The sequence below is a fragment of the Panulirus ornatus genome, chromosome 46, assembly GCF_036320965.1.
Source record: "Panulirus ornatus isolate Po-2019 chromosome 46, ASM3632096v1, whole genome shotgun sequence".
NCBI classification, from domain to species: Eukaryota; Metazoa; Arthropoda; class Malacostraca; order Decapoda; family Palinuridae; genus Panulirus; species Panulirus ornatus.
In genome coordinates, this window is record NC_092269.1 from 16,421,552 (window position 1) to 16,448,752 (window position 27,201).

At 44.2% G+C, this 27,201-nt stretch overlaps 1 protein-coding gene across 1 annotated transcript in view; it reads left to right on the forward strand.

Annotated features, from left to right (window-relative positions):
- Positions 1–27,201, forward strand: part of LOC139763322 (uncharacterized) — a 191,952-nt gene that overhangs the window by 32,182 nt on the left and 132,569 nt on the right. Inside the window, exons 3-7 of the mRNA XM_071689343.1 lie at positions 6,036–6,146; positions 6,330–6,446; positions 6,809–7,032; positions 7,175–7,303; positions 9,957–10,115. Coding sequence (XP_071545444.1) covers positions 6,036–6,146; positions 6,330–6,446; positions 6,809–7,032; positions 7,175–7,303; positions 9,957–10,115 — 740 coding nt within the window. The remainder of the gene's footprint in view (positions 1–6,035; positions 6,147–6,329; positions 6,447–6,808; positions 7,033–7,174; positions 7,304–9,956; positions 10,116–27,201) is intronic.

Sequence of the window (27,201 nt, forward strand, 5' to 3'; positions counted from 1 at the left end):
TTTGAATGCAAAGGTGAGTTATGTGGCAGTTGAGGGAATAAATGGTATACATGGAGTGTTAAGTGTTGTAAATGGAAATTGTGAAGAGCTTGTAGATTTATGTGCTGAAAAAGGACTGGTGACTGGGAATACCTGGTTTAAAAAGCGAGATATACATAAGTATACGTATGTAAGTAGGAGAGATGGCCAGAGAGCGTTATTGGATTACGTGTTAATTGATAGACGCACGAAAGAGAGACTTTTGGATGTTAATGTGCTGAGAGGTGCAACTGGAGGGATGTCTGATCAATATCTTTTGGAGGCAAAGGTGAAGTATTGTGGGAGTTTTCAGAAAAGAAGAGAGAATGTTGGGGTGAAGAGAGTGTTGAGAGTGAGTGAGCTTGGGAAGGAGACTTGTGTGAGGAAGTACCAGGAGAGACTGAGTACAGAATGGAAAAAGGTGAGAACAAAGGAGGTAAGGGGAGTGGGGGAGGAATGGGATGTATTTAGGGAAGCAGTGATGGCTTGCGCAAAAGATGCTTGTGGCATGAGAAGCGTGGGAGGTGGGTTGATTAGAAAAGGTAGTGAGTGGTGGGATGAAGAAGTAAGATTTTTAGTGAAAGAAAAGAGAGAGGCATTTGAACGATTTTGGCAGGGACAAAATGCAAATGAGTGGGAGATGTATAAAAGAAAGAGGCAGCAGGTCAAGAGAAAGGTGCAGGAGGTGAAAAAGAGGGCAAATGAGAGTTGGGGTGAGAGAGTATCATTAAATTTCAGGGAGAATAAAAAGATGTTTTGGAAGGAGGTAAATAAAGTGCATAAGACAAGGGAGTAAATGGGAACGTCAGTGAAGGGGGCTAATGCGGAGGTGATAACAAGTAGTGGTGAGGTGAGGAGATGGAGTGAGTATTTTGAAGGCTTGTTGAATGAGTTTGATGATAGAGTGGCAGATATAGGGTGTTTTGGTCGAGGTGGTGTGCAAGGTGAGAGGGTTAGGGAAAATCATTTGGTAAATAGAGAAGAGGTAGTAAAAGCTTTGGGGAAGATGAAAGCCGGCAAGGCAGCAGGTCTGGATGGTATAGCCGTGGAATTTATCAAAAAAGGGGGTGACTGTATTGTTGACCGGTTGGTAAGGTTATTTAATGTATGTATGATTCATGGTGAGGTGACTGAGGATTGGCGGAATGCTTGCATAGTGCCATTGTACAAAGGCAAAGGGGATAAGAGTGAGTGCTCAAATTACGAAGGTGTAAGTTTGTTGAGTATTCCTGGTAAATTATATGGGAGGGTATTGATTGAGAGGGTGAAGGCATGTACAGAGCATCAGATTGGGGAAGAGCAGTGTGGTTTCAGAAGTGGTAGAGGATGTGTGGATCAGGTGTTTGCTTTGAAGAATGTATGTGAGAAATACTTAGAAAAACAAATGGATTTGTATGTAGCATTTATGGATCTGGAGAAGGCATATGATAGAGTTGATAGAGATGCTCTGTGGAAGGTTTTAAGAATATATGGTGTGGGAGGCAAGTTGTTATAAGCAGTGAAGTTTTTATCGATGATGTAAGGCATGTGTACGTGTAGGAAGAGAGGAAAGTGATATGTTCTCAGTGAATGTAGGTTTGCAGCAGGGGTGTGTGATGTCTCCATGGTTGTTTAATTTGTTTATGGATGGGGTTGTTAGGGAGGTGAATGCAAGAGCTTTGGAAAGAGGGGCAAGTATGAAGTCTGTTGTGGATGAGAGAGCTTGGGAAGTGAGTCAGCTGTTGTCGCTGATTATACAGCGGTGGTGGCTGATTCATGTAAGAAACTGCAGAAGCTGATAACGGAGTTTGGTAAAGTGTGTGAAAGAAGAAAGTTAAGAGTAAATGTGAATAAGAGCAAGGTTATTAGGTACAGTAGGGTTGAGGGTCAAGTCAATTGGGAGGTAAGTTTGAATGGAGAAAAGCTGGAGGAATCAAAGTGTTTTAGATATCTGGGAGTGGATCTGGCAGCGGATGGAACCATGGAAGCGGAAGTGAATCATAGGGTGGGGGAGGGGGCAAAATTTTTGGGAGCCTTGATGAATGTTTGCAAGTCGAGAACATTATCTCGGAAAGCAAAAATGGGTATGTATGAAGGAATAGTGGTTCCAACAATGTTGTATGGTTGCGAGGCGTGGGCTATGGATAGAGTTGTGCGCAGGAGGTGGATGTGCTGGAAATGAGATGTTTGAGGACAATATGTTGTGTGAGGTGGTTTGATCGAAGAAGTAATGTAAGGGTAAGAGAGATGTGTGGAAATAAAAAGAGTGCGGTTGAGATAGCTGAAGAGGGTGTTTTGAAATGGTTTGGTCACATGGAGAGAATGAGTGAGGAAAGATTGACCAAGAGGATATTTTTGTCAGAGGTGGAGGGAACGAGGAGAAGTGGGAGACCAAATTGGAGGTGGAAAGATGGAGTGAAAAAGATTTTGTGTGATCGGGGCCTGAACATGCAGGAGGGTGAAAGGCGTGCAAGGAATAGAGTGAATTGGAACGATGTGGTATACCGGGGTCGATGTCCTGTCAATGGATTGAACCAGGGCATGTTAAGCGTCTGGGGTAAACCATGGAAGGCTGTGTAGGTATGTATATTTGCGTGTGTGGACGTATGTACATGTGTATGGGGGGGGGTGGTTGGGCCATTTCTTTCGTCTGTTTCCTTGCGCTACCTCGCAAACGCGGGAGACAGCGACAAAGTATGAAAAAAAAAAAAAAAAAAAAAAAAAAAAATATATATATATATATATATATATATATATATATATATATATATATATATATATATATATATATATATATATATATATATACATATATATATATATATATATATATATATATATATATATATATATATATATATACACATATAATGTTGCGGAGGCGAAGGTTAAAGTTAGTAGAGGTTTTCAGAAAAGAAGAGAGAATGGTGTGTGGAAGAATGTAGTGAGAGCAAGTGAGCTCGTGAAGGAGACTTTTGTGAGGAAGTACCAGGAGAGACTGAGTGCAGAATGGAAAAAGTTTAGGTCAAATGACGTGAGGGGAGTGGGGGAGGAATCGGATGTATTTTGGAAAGAAGTGATGGCTTGCGCAGAAGATGGCCGTGGTATGAGAAAGGTGTGAGGTGGATAGATTAGAAAGGGTAGTGAGTGGTGGGATGTATAAGTAAGATTGTTAATGAAAGAGAAGAGAGAAGTGTTTACACGATTTTTGCACAACTGACTTACTTTCCAAGCTCTTTCATTCGCAACAAACTGCATACCTGCCCCTCTCTCTAAAACTTTTCATTCACCTCCCAAACTACACAATCCATAAACAAATTAAACAACTATGGAGACTTCACGCACCCCTACCGCAAACCAACATTCATCTCTTCCTATTTGTACACTGCTTGACATTCTTGAAGAAAATGTCTACTGGTTCTATCAACTTACCTCTCCCAGCATATACTCATAAATCCTTCCACAAAGCATCTCTATCAACTCTATCATATGCCTTCTCCAGATCCATAAATGCTGCATACAAATCCATTTACTTTTCTAAGTTTTCCTGACATACATTCTCTAAAGCAAACACCTGTTCTTCTACCACTTCTGAAACCACACCTCTCTTCCCCAATATGATGCTCTGTACATGCCGTCACCCTCTCATTCAATACCTTCTCATATGATATCCTAGGAATACGCAACAAACATATGCCTCTGTAATTTGAACACTCTTCTTTATCCCCTTTACCTTTTTACAGTGGCACTAAGCATGCATTCCGCCAATCCTCAGGCACTTCACCATGATCCATACATACATTGAATATCCTTATCAACCAATCAACAACACAGTCACCCCTTTTTTAATTAGTTCCACTGCAAAATCCCCCAAACTCACGCCTTGCCGCCTTCATCTTTCGCAAAGCTTTCACTTCCTCTTCTCTGTTTACCAAACCATTCTCCCTGACCCTATCACTTCGCACGTCACCCCGCTCAAAACACTATATATCTGCCACTCTATCGTTAAACACATTCAATAAACCTTTAAAATATTCACTCCATCTTCTCACTTCGTCACTACTTGCTATTACCTCCCCATTTGCCACCCTCACCGATGTTTCCATTTGTTTTATTGTCTTACGCACTTTGTTTACCTCCTTCTAAAACATCTTTTTATTTTCCCAAAAGATCACTGATACTCTCGCACCCTAGCTTTCATTAGCCCTGTTTTTCTTCTTGCACCTTTCTCTTGACCTCCTACAGCTTTCTTTTATACATCTCCCAGTCATTTGAACTACATATCTGAAAAAATCGTCCAAACATCTCCCTCTTCTCTTTCGCTAACAATCTTATTTCTTCATCTCACCATTCAATACCCTTTTCAATCGCCCCACCTCCCACCTTCCTCATGCTACATGCATCTTTTGCGCAAGCCATCACTGCTTCCCTAAATACATCCCATTCCTCACCCACTCCCCTACGTTATTTGTTTTCATCTCTTGCCATTCTGCACTCAATCTTTCCTGGTACTTCCTTACAAAAGTTTCCTTTCCAAGCTCACTTACTCTCACCACTCTCTTCCCCCCTACATTCTCTCTTCTTTTGTTAACACTTCTACAAATCTTCACCTTTGCCTCCACACGATCGTGATCATACATCCCTCCAGCTGCCCTTCTCAGCACATTAACATCCAAAAAGTCTTTTTTTTGTATGCCTATCAATTAACACACAATCCAATAACGCCCTCTGGCCATCTCTCCTACTCACATACGTATTCTTATGCATATCTCTCTTTTTAAACCAAGTATTCCTATTCACCATTCATTTTCCAGCACACAGATCTACAAGATCGTCACCGTTTCCATTTATAACAATGACCACCCGGTGTACACCAGTTATACTCTCAACTGCCACATTACTCATCTTTGCATTCAAATCACCCATCACTATAACTGGGTCTCGTGTAGGAGAGCTGCTAACACATTCACTTAGCTCCTCCCGAAGCACTTGCTTCTCATGATCTTTCTTCTTATGACCAGGTGCGAAAGCACAAATAATCACCCATCTCTCTCCATCTACTTTCGGTGTTACCCATATCAATCTAGAGTTGACTTTCTTATAATCTAATACATAATCCCAGAACTGCTTGAGGAGGAGTGCTACTCTTTCCTTCGCTCTTATTCTCTCACCAACCTCTGACTTTACTCCAAAGACTTTCCCAAACCAATCTTCCCCTTTACCCTTGAGCTTCGTTTCAGTTAGAGCCAAACCATCCAGTTTCCTTTCCTCAAACATACTACCTATCCGTTTTTCTTCTCTCGTTACATCCACGCACATTTATACACCCAAATCTGAGCCTTCTAGGAGGATGAGCACTTCCCCATGACTCCTGTTTCCTATTTTAGAAATTTGAATGGAAATACATCCAAACAAGCATTACCACCACCATATAGTTCTTTCATGGCCGCCAATCGGAGTAGGTCTAATGTCGTTTTAGGATAGATGGGACATGTCACTTACCCGGCTGATACTAGCTAGTCCGCCATTTCTGGATAGGAGGAACGCGTCACTGACCAACCAGACCCTGGGCTATATTGGATGGAGAGAATCAGAGGAGCCTAGCTTGCCTCAAATCCTCTTGAGAACAATAACGGTCTCTTTTCGCCCAGTTCATTGTATTAAGTGATGGACCTTCTATATTCTTACCTCGGTTTTGATATTGTTCTTTTTTGTTTCCTCAACTGAAAATTTTTCTATATTTCTGTTTCCATATTTTGTATTTAGATTATAACCTATACTATCCTTCATGATAATGAAAATTTTTATCCCATTTAATGCTTTCCATAACTTTTATGTGCAATGAATTTTTTTTTCAAGTATGTTTCTTTTAAGTATTCTTTTCATTTGCGTTTTATAAATCATATACAAATTTTGTGACCCATCTTTTTTTCTCTTTTTCTTAGATTCTTGATGGATAGCCTCTACGAAGGAGACAGCTTGATTAAGATAGAATAGAGTATTTTGGACAACTAATTTTTGAGCACCCACTACTGCAGCCCACCACTGCACTACATCCAGTGGCAGGGAAATCTAAGCTCATCTGGAATGAGAAGTTCTTCCACGAAACCGCACTCCTAATGGCTCAGCCACCGCTAATGAGATATCACGTTTGATGAAGTTGTATCACTGGTAGAACAGTCTCGTCATAGAACTTCTCTCTTCAAGAGTGTCTACATCTTCCTGCTGATGGATGTCGTGCAGCCATTGGCTGCAGAAGAGCTTAGAAAGGTCTTGGGTACCAACCATGTTGCTGACACAACTGATGCTTTAGCTATAATTCTTTGTTTCAGCAAGTAAGTCATCTACGTTCCCCCTGGGGTGTGGCTGTGTTCAAGGTGGCAGCTGATGGCCATAACCCTGACAGGATGCAGGAGCAGCTCTTCCAGGTGATCAGCGATGCTCGGAGGGTAGGTCCACCACACGTCACTGTTGGTGTGCTTGCGTGTCACTGTCACAATGGATCAGATAGCTCTCATGTTACTACTAAGGTGGGTTGATCATTCTCCCATTCCTGCTGAGGCGAATATATTACTCACGTCGTACTGAGGAGGGTAGGTTATATATTGATTACTGCTGAGGTTAGAAGATCACATTCATATCATTGCTGAAGTGAAAGAGTCAATCACACTCCTGCTGAGGTAAGAAGGTCACCCCTGATTGGTGGTCTGCTGCTGTGTGCATTCCCTTGCATCTAGAGACGTACGGAAACCCTTCCTACGACAGTAGCTCACTTATTACTTCGGCTCCTTTAACGAGGTGCCTTCAACAGCTGCGGCTTTTATCGTGGTGCGCGACCTTGGTGGTGGCGAGCGACGACCCAGCCTTCCTCGCCGCCTTCGCCCACTGGTCCCTCAAGGGCCGCCTTCTGGTGTGGTCCACCAGGCTCCTCGTCCTCACCCGCCTGCCACTCCCGGAGCTGCAGTATCTGCACAAGACCGTCTCCATGATGAATGCCATGCTGGCTATCGTAGACGACTCGACAAATTTCATCAGGTGATATTAAGTGGGCTAAGTTCTCTACTCTTAAAGTATACAGTGAATATCAAAGCTTGTGCACACCTGACGTAACTCTTCGTTATGTGAGGTGTAAGTGATAACATAAAGTTAAAGCACTGTATATGTTGTCTCACTGCAGGTGCAGTATGTATGTGCAGCTTCCGTATCTACCTCCAGACACGACCGCACTCAGGATTGCCACCTGGACGCCTCAGCAAGGCATTGCTCTCACCTCCCACCTCCCGCTCTTCCCTGACAAGTTCTCCAAGTAAGTCTGACAGGAATCTGTCGTGGTTTGAGCTGATTCTTTCATAAGTTTTGTAAGATGAATATTTTCCATATCATAACCAGATTCCTTTACACTCATTTTCCTCTCAAGTGAACATGCGTTACAAGTGAAAAATCTAATCATATTCTACTTTCTTTTAAGCTATCATATTGATCGTAAACTTATCATGGCAACTGAATGCCCTGATCAAGGACACCTCATTTAGGCTATATATACACATACCATACCCCAAGCCAGGTACCCAAGATCGGTAATACTAACCGCTACGCCTACGTCCTGATGTGAGATTACGGATATCAAGATTTAGATTGCTCATACTTTATCGCCATGTCCTGCAATAGCTTGTTGGGACATTGAACAGACGAGTAAAGGCCACATTTGCTCACATCTCTTCTCTAGCTGTGATGTGTAATTCATGGTTTATCCGAGCCACTTTACATGCCCTGGTTCAGTCAATTGAGAGTACTTCGACTCCGGTACATCTTTCCTTTTCCCTCTATCCTGTGCACGCCTTTCACCCTTTTGTATATTCAGGCCCCGATCACACAAAATATTCTCTTCTTCATCGTTCCGCCTCCAATCTGGTCTCCCACTTCTCCTCGTTCCCTCCACCTCTGACACATATATCCTCTTTGTCAATCTTTCCTCACTCATTCTCTCCATATATCTAAACCATTTCAGCATACCCTCTCTTGATCTCTCAACCACACTCTCTTTATCACTATACCTCCCTCTTACCCTTTCATTACTCACTCGATGAGACCTAACCTAACCAGATACCAACATCTTGTGTACCAGTATGACTACTGTGACAGGACGTTGCCGACTCCTCCTCTTGCTTGTGGCTGCGACGCGAATAAAAAGTCACCTTCGGCGAGGTTGTATCAATGAAGTAAAATCTCTTCCAAGAACTTCTCTCTCTACAAGAGAGTGCTTCCTATCCCTGCTGGTGATTGTAGCGACACCTTGAAACCACTGGAGACCCGGAAGATGGTGTCGTCGGGCTATATTGTAATGATCCTCATACTGATACGTTACCCATATCAGGACATACTGAATATCATACCGCATACTACACCAGTCATCATCTGTTCCTAACAGATCTTGTGATCTAATCCTCACGTGATACGAGTAAGTCGTATGACGTCACATGTACAAGAAACGTCCGCCATGTGATAACAAACAGCCGGGCATCCCTTGTGGCCGTATCATGATTTACGTGAGGAAATCCATGGATTATCAAGTGTGTCAGTTTCTAACTGGATCTTCCTTATGGAAAAAATCATCGAAAATACGCACTCGGAAGGCAAGATCTAATGATAAATAATCAATAAGTTTATGAAAGATTTTAAATCCTCCTTCAACAACATTTAATCTATGACTGTCCATTTTCCTCTGAAATCTGATTCCGACTAACTGAAAAGTAACGATGATAAAAGGGAGGATTTTACAGGACCAGTTCTTCCCTTACCAACTCTTCTCCTGCATCTGATCCGCCCACCAACAGCTACCGTCACCCATCATTTCTGGTGTACAGGTACATAAACTTGGGTCTGTTTCATTGCATGGGAACCCTTAAGCTCTACAAATATTCAGCTTCAGCGTCCACAGTTCTGCCACAGACCACCTGCAGAAATAAACCTTGTGATTATCAGTAAACTTAGTAGTCCATCATTTGTGGGTATTTTCAAATTTTCTGAAAGGCAGATGTCTGGCGATCAAAAATCCATCGAGTTACTAATTATGGTCGTTTTGCGAACAACCAAACCTCATGTTACTAAGACAATGTTCCAGGTGAACCTCTCATAACCCCAGGTATTGTGAACTCTGTCCCAGAAACGAAGTTACTATAGCGGAATATCTATGAGCTGTTGCTATTACAGTGAGGAATTTAAATTATGTCATGATGTACGTACTGAATGCTGCTTTCTGTCTTCAGAGCTAAATGTATGTTCTTTCAGCTTCAGAGACACTGACTGTAGCGGAAAATGGCATTTCAGTCAAGAGAAGAAACTATGAAAGTCATCATTCTGTTCTTTCCTCAAACATAAGGAAATCGTTGACCCATCACCTATAGCCATTGCTCTTAACGTCCAGTACCTTAATGCTACTTACATGGTAGGTGAGAGTTACTACTGCCCACTCAAATTCTTCAGGAGTTGCTATAGCCATCACCATAATCCTATTTCCGCTGTGCACGTTACAGAGCGCTGAATCAAAAGGCATCATAAGACCCTCTCCAGGAGACCACTCCAAGTTATGACAACTTCTCACCTCACGTCCACCAAGAAGGCAGTAGACGCAGTATCATCCTCCTTAACTCACTTGTCATAATTACGTAAATGATATATTTTCTTATGTGAAACGAAGAAAAGTTTCAAGATTTTGCTATATATGTGTAAAACGTTTCATGCTAGTGATTAATTATCTATCTGTATTAATCCTTTCTACTTTTAGCAAATTACTGAAGAATAGATAACGTCCATAGTGTTTGTGTAAATAGCAAGAGAGAAAATGAATGATTAACACAGAGGTTCAACACGTTCACAAACGACCAAGCAATGTTCTAACATGTTCGCATGAACGGTACCAACATGATGTCATTCATATCTTACATTCATGGTCTTCCCAGGTTCCTGGTCCGGCCAAATCTGTTCGCAGCGTCAGAGGAAAATGCGTGTAATGTGATCGGTACTGAGGAGGATGCTGAAGCGCCAGGAGGACAGCGAATCACCTTCGCGGGGCCCATTCCCAATCTGCTGAACCATCTCGCCAACGCTCTGAATTTTTCGTAAGTTGGTTATCATTGATCATCAGAGGGAAGGTATACTACTACTATAATACTGTGTCAGTCTAGAGACAAATGTATTTCAGATGCGTATGTTAGATAGTAAGGTTTGTACAGCAATGAAGTCAAAACACTTGGTTCATCTGAGGTAATGCTTGAGGCTCGATGATATTCGGCATTTTGGGAAACTTGAATTCCCAAGGAAAAGCCAACCAACTAAATGTCACCAGATTTGTAACGTACATACAGTACATAATGCTCAGGTATTTGGCTTTAGCTTTTACGGTCCTGCAATGCATATGGCTTTGCATCCTTACATTTCTAGTTAATTACAACTTTCTACAACGTAATTCTACAATAGTAAAGAAAAGATCCAATGGAAGGCTACAGTGGTACTATACATGTGTTGTAACATAAGTTATATGTACGCCTCTGTCGCACTTGACTGGAGTCTAACACTGGTCTTACGGTATAAAGATAACCCAAGTGATACGTTGGTCAGTAACGTTTTGGGATCACATGAAGTCCAAATATTTCCAGTCTCGCAGTGCGTCAAACGTATCGTCTGTCAATAAGATCAAGGACGCTTCATCGGAAGCAGAAATGCAGGTATGTTCGGGAAGATCAAGTTACACACTCGTACACACTTTACCTAGATAATGATATACTCATGTATGTATGTATATATGTATATATGTATGTATGTATGTATGTTTAGTAACTTACATAAGAATTTTGAACAAAATCAGTCGTTTTGCTAGATATCTTTGCGCTCATTAATATATAATCATGTTCTTCTTAAAGAAACTATCTAACGAAAGAAAAAAATGAATTTCCAAAAATGATCTCTTCTTGAAACGGTAATTCTAATGAAATGGTAAACTAGCAGGTAGACAGAGCACAATGAAGGGTGATGATTCTCATGAATGACTGATAGTTACAAGTAGCAGAGTGAAGAGTGATGAGTCTTGCACTGTTTGGATGAAAGGAATAGAGAGTAAGAGTAAGAACAAAGTACAACTCGAGCGGCGTCAGACAGAGGACAAATGGAACGGATTAATGTGCAGTAAGTATCAACGAAGCTTAGGACTGTGAGAGTCAAGCATACAGGAACAGGATATTAAACGATAGGTGAAGCAGCAAAGGCAGGTCGTTAACAAGGATTAACGTCCTTGAAAAACTTTGTGAAAAAAGAACCGAGAAGCATTTCCTGAAGTGTGTGTGTGTGTGTGTGTGTGTGTGTGCGTGTGTGTATGTGTGTGTGTGTGTGTGTGTGTGTGTGTGAGAGAGAGAGAGAGAGAGAGAGAGAGAGAGAGAGAGAGAGAGAGAGAGAGAGAGAGAGAGAGAGAGAGAGAGAGAGAGAGAGAGAGAGAGAGGCGTGTTAACTGTGTCGGAGTACAAGAAAATGATTACGTCGTCGTAACTCAGACCGTCATTTTATTACTCATGATGATACAATAATGGAAGGAAATGGGAGATAGTGGAGAGTATTGGTAGGTAATAGGAGGTAATGGCAGGTAGTAGGAGGTAGTGGGAGATAGTGGGAAGTAAGAGAAGGTAATGGGAGGTGATGGGAAGTAATGGGAGGTAATGGAAGATAATGGAAAGTAATGGAAGGTAATAGGAGGTAGTAGGAGGTAGTGGGAGGTAGTGGGAAGTAAGAGATGGTAATGGGAAGTAATGGAAGACAATGGGGGATAATGGAAGGTAATAGGAGGTAATGGGAGGTAGTTTGTGGTAATAGGAGTAGTGGGAGGTAATGGAAAATAACGGAAAGATATAAGAAATAATGGGAGGTATTGGGAAGTAATGGGAAGTTGTGGGATGCAGTGGGAGGTCGCGAGGGATAATAGAATATAACGAAAAGTAGTGGGAGGTAGTGGGAGGTAGTGGGGAGTAATTGAAGGTAATCGGAGGCAATGGGAAGCAATGGGAGGTAATTGAAGGCAATATAAGGTAGTGATGGGTAATAAAGGATAATGGGATGAATTGGAAGGTACTGGGGGTAACGGATCGTAATGAGAGGTAAGCGGAGGCAATGGGAAGTAATGGAAAGAGTGGTGGGTAGTGGAAGTTGATAAGAGTTAGTGGGAGGTATTGGGAGTAATGGAAGGTAGTGGGGTAATAGGAGGAGATGGTAAGTAATGGAAGGTAATGGGAGGTATTGGGATGTAGTGAGATGTAATAGGGTTAATGGAAGGTAGTGGAAGGTAATGGGAAGTAATGGTAGGTAATGGGAGGTAGTGGGAGGAAATGAGAGGTAATGAGATGTAATGGGTGGTATGGGAGATGATTCAAATTTCAAGATTAAAAATTGTTGGTGATAAGAGCCTGGCATACAGCTGTTGGTGGTGACAGCAAGCATACAGCTATTGGTGATGACAGCTTGGTATACAGCTAATGGTGATGACAGCTTGGTATACAGCTGTTGGCGATGACAGCCTGGTATACAGCTGCTGGTGGTGACAGCCTGGTATGCAGCTATTGGTGATGACAACATGGTATACAGCTGTTGGTGATGACACACTGGTATACAGCTGTTTTTGATGACACCCTGGTATACAGCTGTTGGTGATGACAGCCTGGTATACAGCTGTTGATGATGACCGCCTGGTATACAGCTCTTGGTGGTAACAGCCTGGTATACAGCTGTTGGTAGTGACATCCTGGTATATAGCTGTTGGTAGTGACATCCTGGTATACAGCTGTTGACGGTGACAACCTGGAATACAGCTGTTGGTGATGACATCCTGGTATACAGCTGTTGGTGATGATAGCCTGGTATACAGCTGTTGGGATGACAGCCTGGTATACAGCTGTTGTGGATGACAGACTGGAATAGAGTTGTTGGTGATGACAGACTGGTATAAAGCTGTTGTTGACGACAGCGTGGTATACAGCTGTTGGTGGTGACAGCTTGTTATACATCTGTTGTTGATGACAGCCTGGTATACAGCTACTGGTGGTAACAGCCTGGTATACAGCTGTTGGTAGTGACATCCTGGTATACAGCTGTTGACGGTAACAACCTGGAATACAGCTGTTGGTGATGACATCCTGGTATACAGCTGTTGGTGATGATAGCCGGGCATACAGCCGTTGGGATGACAGCCTGTATACAGCTGCTGGGGATGACAGCCTGGTATACAGTTGTTGTGGATGACAGACTGGAATAGAGTTGTTGGTGATGACAGACTGGTATAAAGCTGTTGTTGACGACAGCCTAGTATGCAGCTGTTGGTAGTGAGCTTGTAATACAGCTGTTGTTGATGACAGCCTGGTATACAGCTGTTGGTGGTGACAGACTGGTACACAGCTGTTGGTGGTGGTGACAGCAAGCTATATACCAGATGTCACCACAGCAATAGCTGTGGTGACATCTGGTATATAGCTGTTGCCGGTGACAACCTGGCAAACATCTGTTGGTGATGACATCCTGGTATACAGCTGTTGGTGATGACAGCCTGGTATACATCTGTTATGGATGACAGCCTGGTATAGAGCTGTTGGTGATGACAGCCTGGTATACAGCTGTTGTTGATGACAGCCTGGTATACAGCTGTAAGAGATAACAGCTTGGTATACGGGTGTTATCGATAACAGCCTGGTAAACATCTGTTGGTGATGTCAGCCTGGTATTCAGTTGCTGGTGATGACAGCCTGGTATACAGCTCATGGTGATGAGAGACTGGTATACAGCTGTTCTTGAGACAGCATGGTATTCAGCTGTTTGTGATGACAGCCTGGTATACAGCTGTTGGTGATGACAGCCTGGTATACAGCTGTTGGTGATGACAGCCTGGTATACAGCTGTTGGTGATGACAGCCTGGTACGCAGCAGTTGGTGATGACAGCCTGGTATACAGCTGTTGGTGATGACATCCTAGTATACAGCTGTTGGTGATAACAGCCTGGTATACAGCTGTTGGTGGTGAGAGCCTGGCATACAGCTGTTGGTGGTGACAGCCTGGTATACAGCTGTTTTGGTGAAAACCTGGTATGCAGGTGTTGATGGTGACAGCTTGGAATACAGCTGTTTTTGGTGATAGCCTGGTATACAGCTGTTGGTGATGACAGCCTGGTATACAGCTGTTGGTGATGACAGCCTGGTATGCAGCAGTTGGTGATGACAGCCTGGTATACAGCTGTTGGTGATGACATCCTAGTATACAGTTGTTCTTAATGACAGCCTGGTATACAGCTGTTGGTGGTGAGAGCCTGGCATACAGCTGTTGGTGGTGACAGCCTGGTATACAGCTGTTTTGGTGAAAACCTGGTATGCAGGTGTTGATGGTGACAGCTTGGAATACAGCTGTTTTTGGTGATAGCCTGGTATACATCTGTTGAAGAAATCCTGGTATACACCTGTTACTGGTGACATCATGGTATACAGCTGTTGGTGGTGACAACCTAGTATACAGCTGTTGGTGATAACAGCCTGGTATACACTGTTGGTGATGATAGCCTTGTACACAGCTGTTGGTGATGAGAGCTTGGTATACAGCTTCTGGGGATGACAGTCTGATATACACCTGTGCTGGATGAGAGCCTGGTAGAGAGCTGTTGGTGATGACAGCCTGGTATACAGCTATTGTTCATGACAGCCTGATATACAACTGTTGGTAGTGACAGCCTGGTATACAGCTGTTTGTGGTAACAGCCTGGCATACAGGTGTTGATGGTGACAGCTTGAAATACAGATGTTGTTGGTGACAGCCTGGTGTACATCTGTTGATGATGAGAGCCTGGTATACAGCTGTTACTGGTGACATCATGGTATATAGCTGTTGGTGGTGACAACCTGGTATACAGCTGTTGGTGATAACAGCTTGGTATACAGCTGTTGGTGATGAGAGCCTGGTATACAGGTGTTGGTGATGAGAGCCTGGTAGAGAGCTGTTGGTGAAGACAGCCTGGTATACAGCTGTTTTTGATGACAGCCTGCTATATAGTTATTGTTAATGACAGCCTGGTATACAGCTGTTGGCGATGAACGCCTGGGATACAGCTGTTGTTGATGGCAGCCTTGTATACAGCTGTTGGTGATGACAGGCTGGTATACAGCTGTTGGTGATGACTGCCTGGTATGCATCTTCTTCTTCATGACAGCCTGGTACTCACCTATTGGTGATGACAGCTTGGTATACAGCTGTTGGTGATGACAGCCTGGTATAAAGCTCTTGGTGATGACAGCTTGGCATAGGGTTCTTGGTGGTGACAGCCTGGTACACAGCTGTTGGTGATGACAGCCTGGTATACAGCTGTTGTTGATGACAGCCTGGTATACAGTTGTTAGTTATGACAGCTTGGTATACAACGGATGGTGATGACGGCTTGTTACACATATGTTGGGGATGGCAGCCTGTTGTACAACTGTTGGTGATGAAAGCCTGGTATACAGCTGTTGGTGATAACAGCCTGGTATGCAATTGTTGGTGCTGACAGCCTATTATACGGTTGCTGTTGATGAAAGCCTGGTATTCAGCTGTTGGGGATGACAGCCTTGTATACAGCTGCTGACGATGACATCCTGGTATGCAGCTGTTGGTGATGACAACCTGGTATAGCACTGTTGGTGATATCGGCCGGGTACACAGCTTTTGTGGAGCACGGCCTGATATACAGCTGTTGTTGATGACACCCTGCTATGCAGGTGTTGGTGGTGACAGCTTGTTATAAAGCTGCTGTTGATGACAGCCTGGTATACAGTTGGTGGTGACAGCCTGGTATACAGCTGTTTGTAGTGACATCCTGGTATACAGTTGTTGGAGGTGACAACCTGGTATACAGCTGTTGGTGATGACATCCTGGTATACAGCTGTTGGTGGTGACAGCCTGGTACACAGCTGTTGGTGGTGACAGTCTTGTATACAGCTATTTGTGTTGACAGCCTGGTATACAGGTGTTGATTGTAACAGCGTGGTATACAGCTGTTGGTGGTGGCAACCTGCTATACATCTGTTGGTGATGACAGCCTGGTATACAGCTGCTGGTGGTGACATCCTCGTATACAGCTGTAGGTGGTGACAACCTAGTATATAGCGTTGGTGATGACATCCTAGTGTACAGCTGTTGGTAATGATAGCCTGGTATGCAGCTGTTGGTGATGACAGCCTGGTATACAGCTGCTAGGGATGACAGTGTTTTATACATCTGTTCTGGATGAGAGCTTTGTAGCGAGCTGTTGGTGATGACAGTCTGGTATATAGTTGTTGTCGATGACAGCCTACTCTACAGCTGTTGTTGATGACAACCTGGTATACAGCTGTTGGTGATGAGAGCATGGAATACAACTGTTGGTGATGACACCCTGATATATACCTTTTGGTGATGACAGCTTGGTATACAGCTGTTCGAGATGACAGCCTGGATACAACTTTTAGTGGTGGCAGCATGGTATAGAGCTGTTGGTGGTGACAGCCTGGTATACACCTGTTGGCGGTGACAGCCAGTTATACTGATGCTGTTGATGACAGCCTGGTATTCAGCTGTTGGTGATGACAGCCTAGTATACACCTGTTGGTGATGACTGGCTGGTATACAGCTGTTGGTGGTGGCAGCATGGTATACAGCTGTTGGTGGTGACAGCCTGGTATACACCTGTTGGTGGTGACAGCCTGGTATACTGCTTCTGGTGGTGACATCCTTGTATACAGCTGTTGGTGGTGACAACTTGATATTCAGCTGGTGTCGATGACATGGTGATATACAGCTACTGGTGATGAAAACCTGGTATAGAGCTGTTAATGATGACAGCCTGGTATACAGCTTTTGCGGATGACAGCGTGATATACAGCTATTGTTGATGACATCCTTGTATATATATAGCTGTTGTTGATGACAGCCTGGTATACAGCTGTTCTTGATGACAGCCTGGTATACAGCTGTTGGTGGTGACAGCTTGGTATACAGCTGTTGTTAGTGACATCCTGGTATACAGCTGTTGGCGTTGACAACCTGGTATACAGTTGTTGGTGATGACTGCCTTATATACAGCTGTTGGTGATAATAACCTTGTACACAGCTGTTCGTGATGACAGCCTGGTATACATCTGTTCTTGATGACAACCTGGTATACAGCTGTTGGTGGTAAAAGCCTGGTATACAGCTGTAGGTGGTGACAGCCTGGTATACAGCTGTTTGTGGTGACAGCCTGATATACAGGTGTTGATGGTGACAGCGTGGTATATAGCTGTTGCTGGTGACAGCCTGGTATAAATCTGTTGGTGACGACATCCTGGTATACAGCTGTTGGTGGTGACATCCTGGTATACAGGTGTTTGGGGTGACAACCTGGTATACAGCTGTTGGTGATTAACCAGGTATACAGCTGTCGGTGATGATAGCCTGGTATACAGCTGTTGGTGATGATAGCCTGGTATACACTGGCAGGGATGAGAGTCTGGTATACAACTGTTGTGGATGAGAGCCTGGTAGAAAGGTGTTGGTGAAGACAGCCTGGTATACAGCTTTTGTTGATGACAGCCTGGTATACAGCTGCTATGGATGACGGCCTGGTATACAGCTGTTGTTGATGGCAGCCTGGTATAGGGCTGTTTGTGATAACAGCTTGGTATACGGCTTTTGGTGATGACAGCCTAGTATACAGTTGTTAGTGATGACAGCCCGGTAAACAGTTGATAGTGATGATAGCCTAGTATACAGCTCTTGGTGATAACAGCCTGGCATACAGCTGTTCTTGATGACAGCCTGGTATTCAGCAGTTGGTGATGATAGCGTGGTATGCAGCTGCTGTTGATGACAGCCTGTTATACAGATGTTGGTGATAAAAGACTGGTATACAGTCGTTGGTGATGGCAACCTGTTGGTGATGATAGCCTGGTATACAGCTGTAGGTGGAGACAACTTAGTATACATCTGTTGGTGATGAGAGCCTTGAATACAGCTGTTGGTGATGACAACCTGTTATACAGATGTTGATTGTGACAGCCTGGTATACAGCTGTTGGTGGTGATAACCTGGTATACATCTGTTGGTGATGACAGTCTGGTATACAGCTGTTGGTTGTGATAACCGTATACAGCTGTAGGTGGTGACAACCTGGTATACAGCTGTTGGTGATGACATCCTAGTATACAGCTCTTGGTGATGATAGCCTGGTATGCAGTTGTTGTTGATGACATACTGGTATACAGCTGCTATGAATGACAGTCTGTTATACAGCTGTTCTGGATGAGAGCCTTCTAGAGAGCTGTTGGTGATGACAGTCTGGTATAAAGCTGTTGTCGATGACAGTCTGCTATACAGCTGTTGTTGATGACAGCCTAGTATACAACTGTTGGTGATGACAGCCTGGTATACAGTTGTTTGTGGTGACAGCCTCGTATACTGAAGTTCGTGTTGACAGACTGATCTACAGGTGTTGATTGTGACAGCCTGGTATACAGCTGTTGGTGGTGACAACCTGGTATACATCTGTTGGTGATGACAGCCTGGTATACAGCTGTTGGTGGTGACAGCCTGGTAATCAGCTGTTGGTGATGACATCCTAGTATACAGCTGTTGGTGATGATAACCTGGTGTGCAGCTGTTTGTGATGACAGCCTGGTATACAGCTGCTAGGAATGACAGTGTTTTATACAGCTGTTCTTAGTGAGAGCCTTGTAGAGAGCTGTTGCTGATGACAGTCTGGTATACAGTTGTTGTCGATGACAGCCTGCTATACAGCTTTTGGTGATGACAGCCTGGTATACAGCTGCTCGTGATGACAGCCTGGTATACAGCTGTTGGTGATGATAGCCTGGTATACATCTTGTTCTTGATAACAGACTGGTATTCACCTGTTGGAGATGAGAGCCTGGTATATAGCTGTTGGTGATGAAAGCCTGGTATACAGCTGTTGGTGATGACAGCATGGTATACAGTTGTTGCTGATGACAGCCTGGTATACAGCTGTTGATGGTGACAGCCTGTTATACTGCTGTTGCTGATCACAGCCTGGTATTCAGCTTTTGGTGATGACAGTTTGGTATACAGCTGTTGGTGTTTACAGCTTGGTATAGAGCTTTTGGTGATGACAGCCGGGTATACAGCTGTTGGTGATGAGAGCTTGTTATGCAGCTGTTGTGGATGACAGCCTGGTTCACAGCTACTGGGGATGACATCCTGGTGTACAGCTTTTGTAGATGGCAGCTTGGAATACAGCTGTTGGTGAAGACAGCCTGGCATACAGCTGTTGGTGGTGAGAACCTAGTATACAGCTGTTGCTGATGACAGCCTGGTATACAGCTGTTATTGATGACAGCCTGGAATTCTGCAGTTGGTGGAGGAAACCTGGTATACAGCTGTTGGTGGTGACAGCCTGGTATACAGCTGTTGGTGGGGACAGCCCGTTATACAGTTGTTGGTAGTGATATCTTGGTATACAGCTGTTGGTGGTGACGACTTCGTATACCGCTGTTGTCGATGACCTCGTGGTATACAGCTGTTGCTGGTGACATACTGGTATAGAGGTGTTGGGGTGACAACCTGGTATACAGCTGTTGGTGATGATAGCCTGGTATACAGCTGTTGGTGATGATAGCCTAGCATACAGCTGCCAGGGATGGGAGTCTAGTATACTGTTGTTGTGGATGAAAGACTGATAGAGGGGTGTTGATGACAGCCTGTCATACAGCTGTTGTTGATGACAGCCTGGTATACAGCTGTTGGTGATGACAGCCTGGTATACAGCTGTTGGTGACGACTGCCTGGTATACAGTTGTTGGTGATGATAGCCCGATATGCACCTGGTCGTGATGACAGCCTTTTAAACACCTGTTCTTGATGACACCCTGGTATTTAGCTGTTGGTGATGATATCCCGGTATACAGCTACTGTTGATGACAGCATAGTATATAGATGTTGGTGATGAAAGCCTGGTATGCAGCCGTTGGTGATGGCAGCCTGGTATGCAGCTGTTTGTGATGGTAGCCTGGTTTATACCTATTGGTGGTGACAAAGTAGTATACATCTGTTTGAGATGCCAGCTTGGTATACAGCTGGTGGTGGTGTCAGCCTGGTGTACAGCTGTTCGTGGTGACAGCCTCGTATACAGCTGTTTTTGTTGACAGCTTAATATACAGGCATTGATTGTGACTGCCTGGTATACAGCTGTTGGTAGTGATACCCTAGTATACATCTGCTGGTGATGACTGTCTGTTATACAGCTGTTGGTGGTGACATCCTCGTATACAGCTGTAGGTGGTGACAACCTGGTATACAACTGTTGGTGATGATAGCCTGGTATGCAGCTGTTGGTGATGACAGCCTGGTATACAGCTGCTAGGGATGACAGTCTGGCATACAGCTGTTCTGGATGAGAGCCCTGTAGAGAGCTGTTGGTGATGACAGTCTGGTATACAGCTGTTGTCGATGACAGCCTGCTATACAGCTGTTGCTGATGAGTGCCTGGTATACAGCTGTTGGTGATGAGAGCCTGGAATACAGCTGTTGGTGATGACAGCCTGATATACAGCTTTTTGTGATGAAAGCCTGGTATACAGCTGTTCTTGGTGACAGCCTGCTATACAGTGTGTTAGTGATTATAGCCTGGTATACATCTTGTTCTTGATAACAGCCTGATATTCAGCTGTTGGTGATGAGAGCCTGGTATACAGCTGTTGGCGATGACAGCCTGGTATACAGCTGTTGGTGATGACAGCCTGGTATACACCTGTTGGTGATAACAGCCTGTCATACAGCTTTTGTTGATCAAAGCCTGGTATTCAACTGTTGATGATGACAGTTTGGTATACAGCTGTTGGTAATGGCAGCATGGTATACAGCTGTTGGTCGTGACAGCCTAGTATAGAGCTTTTGGTGATGACAGCCTGGTATACAGCTGATGGTGATGAGAGCTTGGTATACAGCTGTTGTGGATGACAGCCTAGTACACAGATACTGGGGATGACAGCCTGGTATACAGCTGTTGGTGAAGACAGCCTGGAATACAGCTGTTCTGAATGACAGCTTGATATACAGCTGCTGGTGATGACATACTGATACACAGTGTTGGTGGTGACAGCCTAGTAAACAGCTGTTGCCAATGATAGCCTGATATAGAGCTGTTTTGATGACAGCCTCGTATCCAGGATTTGTTGGTGGCAGTCTGGTATACAGCTGTTGGAGAGAGCCTAGTATACAGCTGTTGGTGGGGACAGCCCGGTATACAGCTGTTGGTGGTGATATCCTGATATACAGCTGTTGGTGGTGACAACTTGGTATACCGCTGTTGACGATGACGTCATGGTATACAGCTGTTGTTGGTGACATCCTGGTATACATGTGTTGAGGGTGACAACCTGGTATACAGCTGTTGGTGATTAACCATGTATACAGCTGTTGTTGGTGATAGCCTGGTATACAGCTGTTGGTGAATATATCCTGGCATACAACTGCTATGAATGAGTTTCGTATACAGCTACTGTGGATGAGAGCCTGGTAGAGAGCTGTTGTTGATGACAGCCTGGTATACAGCTGTTGTTGATGACAGCCTGGTATAAAGCTGTTATTCATGACAGCCTGCTATAGAGCCGTTGTTGATGACAGCTTGGTATGCAGCTGTCTGTGATAACAGCTTGATATACGGCTGTTGGTGATGACAGCCTGGTATACAGCTGTTGTTGATGACAGCCTGGTACACAGCTTTTCTTGATGACATCCTGGTATGCAGCAGTTGGTGATTACAGCCTGTTATACAGGTGTTTGTGGTGACAGCCTGGTATTCAGCTTTTGATGGTAACAGCTTGTTATACAGCTGATATTGATGACAGCCTGGTATACAGCTGTTGGTGGTGACATCCTGATATACAGCTGTTTAGGGTGAGAACCTGGTATACACCTGTTAGGTCTGAACCAGGTATACAGCTGCTGGTGATGATAGCCTGGTATACAGGTGTTAGTTATGAGCCAGGTATACAGCTGCTGGTGATGATAACATGGTATACAGGTGTTGGTGATGACGGCTTGGTATACAGTTGCAGGGGATGAGAGTCGAGTATACATCTGTTGTGGATGAGAACCTGGTAGAGAGCTGTTTGTGATTACAGTCTGAAAATACGGCTTTTGTTGATGGTAGCCTGCTATACAGCTTTTGTTTATGACAGCCTGGTATACAGCTTGTTGGTGGTGAGAGCCTGGAATACAGCTGTTGGTGATGACTGCCAAATATACAGCTTTTGGTGAGGAGAGCCTGGTATACAGCTGTTGGTGTTAAGTAACTGGAATACAACTGTTCGTTATGACAGCCTGATATACAGCTGTTGGTGGTGACAGCCTGTTAGACAGCTGCTGTTGATTACAGCCTGGTATGCAGCTCTTGGTGGTGACAGCTTGCTATACAGCTGTTGTTTATTACAACCAGGTATACAGATATTAGTGGTGACAGCCTGGTATACAACTGTTTGTGGTGACATCCTCGTATGCAGCTGCTGGAAATGATTGCCTGGTATACAGCAGTTTTGGATGACAGCCTGGTATGCAACTGTTAGCGATGAAATCTTGCTATACAGATGTTGTTGACGACATTTTGGTATACAGCTGTTGTTGACAGCTTTTCATACACCCGTAGGGGGTGACAGCCTGGTATACAGCTGTTGGTGATGAGTACCTGGTATACATCTGTTATTTATGACAGTCTGGTATTCATCTGTTTGTGCTGACAGCCTTGAATACAGTTGTTGGTAATGGCACCCTGATATTCAGCAGTTTTTGATGAAAGCCTGATAAACAGCTGTTGGTGGTAACAGCCTGGTATACAGCTATTGGTGGTGACAGCTTCTTATACAGCTGTTGTTCATGACAGCCTGGTACTCATCTGTTAGTAATGACAGCCTGGTAAACAGCTGTTAATGATGACATCCTGGTATACAGCTTTTCTTGGTGGCAGCCTGGTATACAGCAGTTGGTGGTGACCTCCTTGTATACATCTGTTGGTGGTGACAACTTGGTATACAGTTGTTGGCGATGATATCCCGGTATACAGTTGTTGGCAATGTCAGCATGGTATAGAGCTGTTGGTGATGAGAACGTGATATACAAGTTTTTTTTGATGAAAGCCTGGTATTGAGCTGTTGGTGATGACAGCCTGGTATACAGCTGTTGGTGGTGACATTCTCGTATACAGCTCTAGGTAGTGACAACCTGGTATACATCTGTTGTTGATGATAGCCTGGTATACAGCTGTTGGTGATGATACCCTGGTATACATCTGTTGTTGGTGACAGCTTGGTATATAGCTGTTGCTAGTGACAGCTTGTTATGATGCTGTAGTTCATAACAGCTTGCTATTCAGCTATTAGTGATGACAGCCTGATATACAGCTATTGCTGATGACAGCCTAGTATACAGCTGTTGGTGGTGGCAGCATGGTATACAGCTGTTGCTGGTGACTTCCTGGTAAACATCTGTTGGTGGTGAGAACTTGGTATAGAGCTGCTGGCGATGACATCCTGGTAGAGAGAATTTGGTGATGACAGCCTGGTATACACCTGTTGGTGATGACGGCCTCGTATACAGACTTTGTTGATGACAGCATGGTATGTAGCTGTTGGTGATGACAGCCTGGTATAAAGCTGTTGATGATGATAATCTGGTAAACAGCTGTTCGTAATGACAGCCTGGTATACATGTGCTGGGGATGACATCCTGGTATACAGCTGTTGTGGATGGCAGCCTGGTATACAGCTGTTTGTGATGATAATCTGGTATACAGCTGTTGTTGATGAAAGCCTGGTATACAACTGTTGTTGATGAAAGCCTAGTATACAGCTGTTTGTGATGACTGCTTAGTATACGACTGTTGGTGATGACAGAATGGTATACAGCTGTTGGTGATGACAGCCTGGTATACAGTTGTTGGTGATGACAGCCTGGTATACTGCTCTTCGTGATGGCAGCCTGCTATACAGTTGTAGGTGATGACAGCCTGATATACAGCTGTTGGTGATGACAGACTGGTATACATATTGTTCAAGATGACAGATTGATATTCAGCTCTTGGCGATGACAGCCTGGTATACAGCTCTTGGTGATGAGAGCCTGGTATACAGCTGGTGGAGGTGACAGCCTGGCATACAACTGTTGATGGTGACATCCTGGTATACAGCTGTTGGTGGTGGCAGCCTCGTATACAGTTGTTGGTAATTGCTGCCTGTTACACAGCTGCTATTTATGACAGACTGGTATTCAGCTGTTGGCGATGACAGCCTTGTATACAGTTGTTGGTGATGACAGCCTGATATACAGCTGTTGGTGATGACGACCTTGTATACAGCTGTTTGTGGTGACAACCTGGTATACAGCTGTTGGTGTTGAGAGCTTGTTATACAGCTATTGTTGGTGACAGCCTGGTATTCAGCTGTTGGCGATGACAGCGTGGTATACAGTTGTTTGTGATGAGAGCCTGGTATAGAGCTATTAGTGGTGTCAGCCTGGTATACAACTGTTGGTGATGACAACCTGGTATACAGCCGTTGGTGATGATATCCTGGTATACAGCTCTTGGTGAAGTCTTCCTGGTATTTAGCTGTTGGTGATCATAGCCTGGTATAAAACTGATGGTTATGACTGCCTGGTATATAGCTGCTGGGGATGACAGCCTGCTATACAGCTGTTGAGGATAACAGCCTGGTATACAGTTGTTGGTGATGATACCCTGGTACACAGCTGCCGTTGATGATAGCCTGGTATGCAGCTGTTGTTGATGACAGCTTGATATACAGTTGTTGTTGATGACAGCTTGTTATATGGCTATTGGTGATGACAGCCTGGTATACAGCTGTTGGTAATGACAGCCTTGTACACAGTTGTTGGTGATGACAGCCTGGTATTCAGCTTTTGGTGATGACAGCCTGGTATACAGCTGTTGATGATGACTGCCTGGTATACAGTTGCTGGGGATGACAGCCTGGTATACAGCTTATGTGGATGACAGCCTGACATACAGCTGTTGGTGATGACATTTTGGTATACAGCTGTTGTTGACGACATTTTGGTATACAGATTTTGGTTTAGACAGCCTGGTATACAGCTGTTGGTGATGATAGCCTGGTATAAAACTGTTGGTGGTGACAGCCTGGTATACAGCTGTTGGTGGTGACAGTCTGTTATACAGGTGTTGTTGATGACAACTTGGTATTCAGCTGTTGGTGATGACAACCTGGTATACAGTTGTTGGAGATGACAGGCTGTTATAAAGCTGTTGGTGGTGGCAGCTTGGTATACATCTGTTGGTGGTGACTACTTGGTATACAGTTGATGGCGATGACATCCTGATAAACAACTGTTGGTGACAGCCTGGTATAGAGCTGTTAGTGATGACATCCAGGTATAAAGCTGTTGGTGATGATAGCCTGGTATACAGCTGTTGTTTATGACAGCCAGGTATACAGCTGTTGTTGATGAAAGCTTGGTATACAGTTGTTGGCGATAACAGCTTGGTATACGGCTGTTGGGATGACAGCCTGGTATACAGCCGTTGGTCCTGACAGCCTGGTTTACAGTTGTTGGTGATGACAGCCTGATATACAGCTGTTGGTGATGACAGCCTGGTATACATTTTGTTCTTGATGACAACCTGGTATTCCGCTGTTAGTGATGACAGCATGGTATACAGCTGTTGTTGAAGACAGCCTGGTAAAGAGCTGCTGGTGATGACAGCCTTGTATACAGCTGTCGTGATGACAGCTTGGTATACAGCTGCTGGTGATGACAGCCTCTTATACAGCTGTTGTTGATGACAGCCTGGTATTCAGCTGTTGGTGATGACAGCCTCTATACCGCTGTTGGTGGTGACATCCTGGTAAGCAGCTGTTGGTAGTGACAGCTTGTTATATAGATGTTGTTGATGACCGCCTGGTATACAGCTGTTGTTGGTGACAGTCTGGTATGCATGTGTTGGTAGTGACATCCTGGTATACAGCTGATGGCGCTGACAACCTGGTATACTGCTGTTGGTGAAGTCTCCCTAGTATAAAGATGTTGGTGATGATAGCCCGGTATAAAGCTATTGGTGACGACAGCCTGGCATACAGCTTCTAGGGATGACAGCCTGGTATACAGCTGTTGTGGATGACTTCTACGTATACTGCTGTTGGTGAAGATACCCTGGCGTACAGCTGTTGTTCATGACAGCGCGGTATACAGCTGTTGTTGATGACATCCTGGTATACGGCTGTTGGTGATGACAGCTTGGTATACGGCTGTTGGTGATGACAGCCTGGTATACAGCTGTTGGTGATGACAGAATGTTATACAGTAATTATTGATGACAGTCTGGTGTACAGTTCGTGGTGATTACAGCATAGTATACAGCTGTTCTTGATGACAGCTTGGTATTCAGGTCTCTGTGATGACAGCATTGTATAGAGTTGTTTCTGATGAGACCCTGGTATAGAGCTGTTGGTGATTACAGCCTAGCATAAAACTGTTGGTGATGATAGCCTGTTATACAGCTGTTGGTGATGACAGCCTGGTATACATCTGCTCGGGATGATATCCTGGTATAGAGCTGTTTTGAATGACAGTCTGGTATACAGCTGTTGGTGATGATACCCTGGTATACACCTGTTGTTGATGACAGCCTAGTATACAGCTGTTGTTGATGACAGCCTGGTATACAACTATTGGCGATGACAGAATGATATACGTTTGTTGGTGATGAAAGCCTGATATACAGCTGTTGGTGATGACAGCCTGGTATACATCTTGTTCAGGATGAGAGCCTGGTATTCAGCTTTTGGTGATGACAACCTGGTCTACAGTTGTTGGTGATGATAGCCTGGTATACAGCTGCTGGTGATGACAGCCTCTATACAGCTGTTAGCGATGACATCCTGCTATACAGCTGTTGTTGGTGAAATCCTTGTTTACAGTTGTTGGTTTTGACAACCTGTTATACAGCTGTTGCTGATGACAACCAGGTTGTCAGCTGTTGGTGATTACAACCTGGTATGCAGCAGTTGGTGATGACAGCCTGGTATAAAGCTGTTGGTGGTGACAGCCTGGCATAGAGCTGTTGGTGATGACAGCTTTCTATACAGCTGTTGGTTGTTGTAGGCTGGTATACAGCTGTTGGCGGTGACATCCT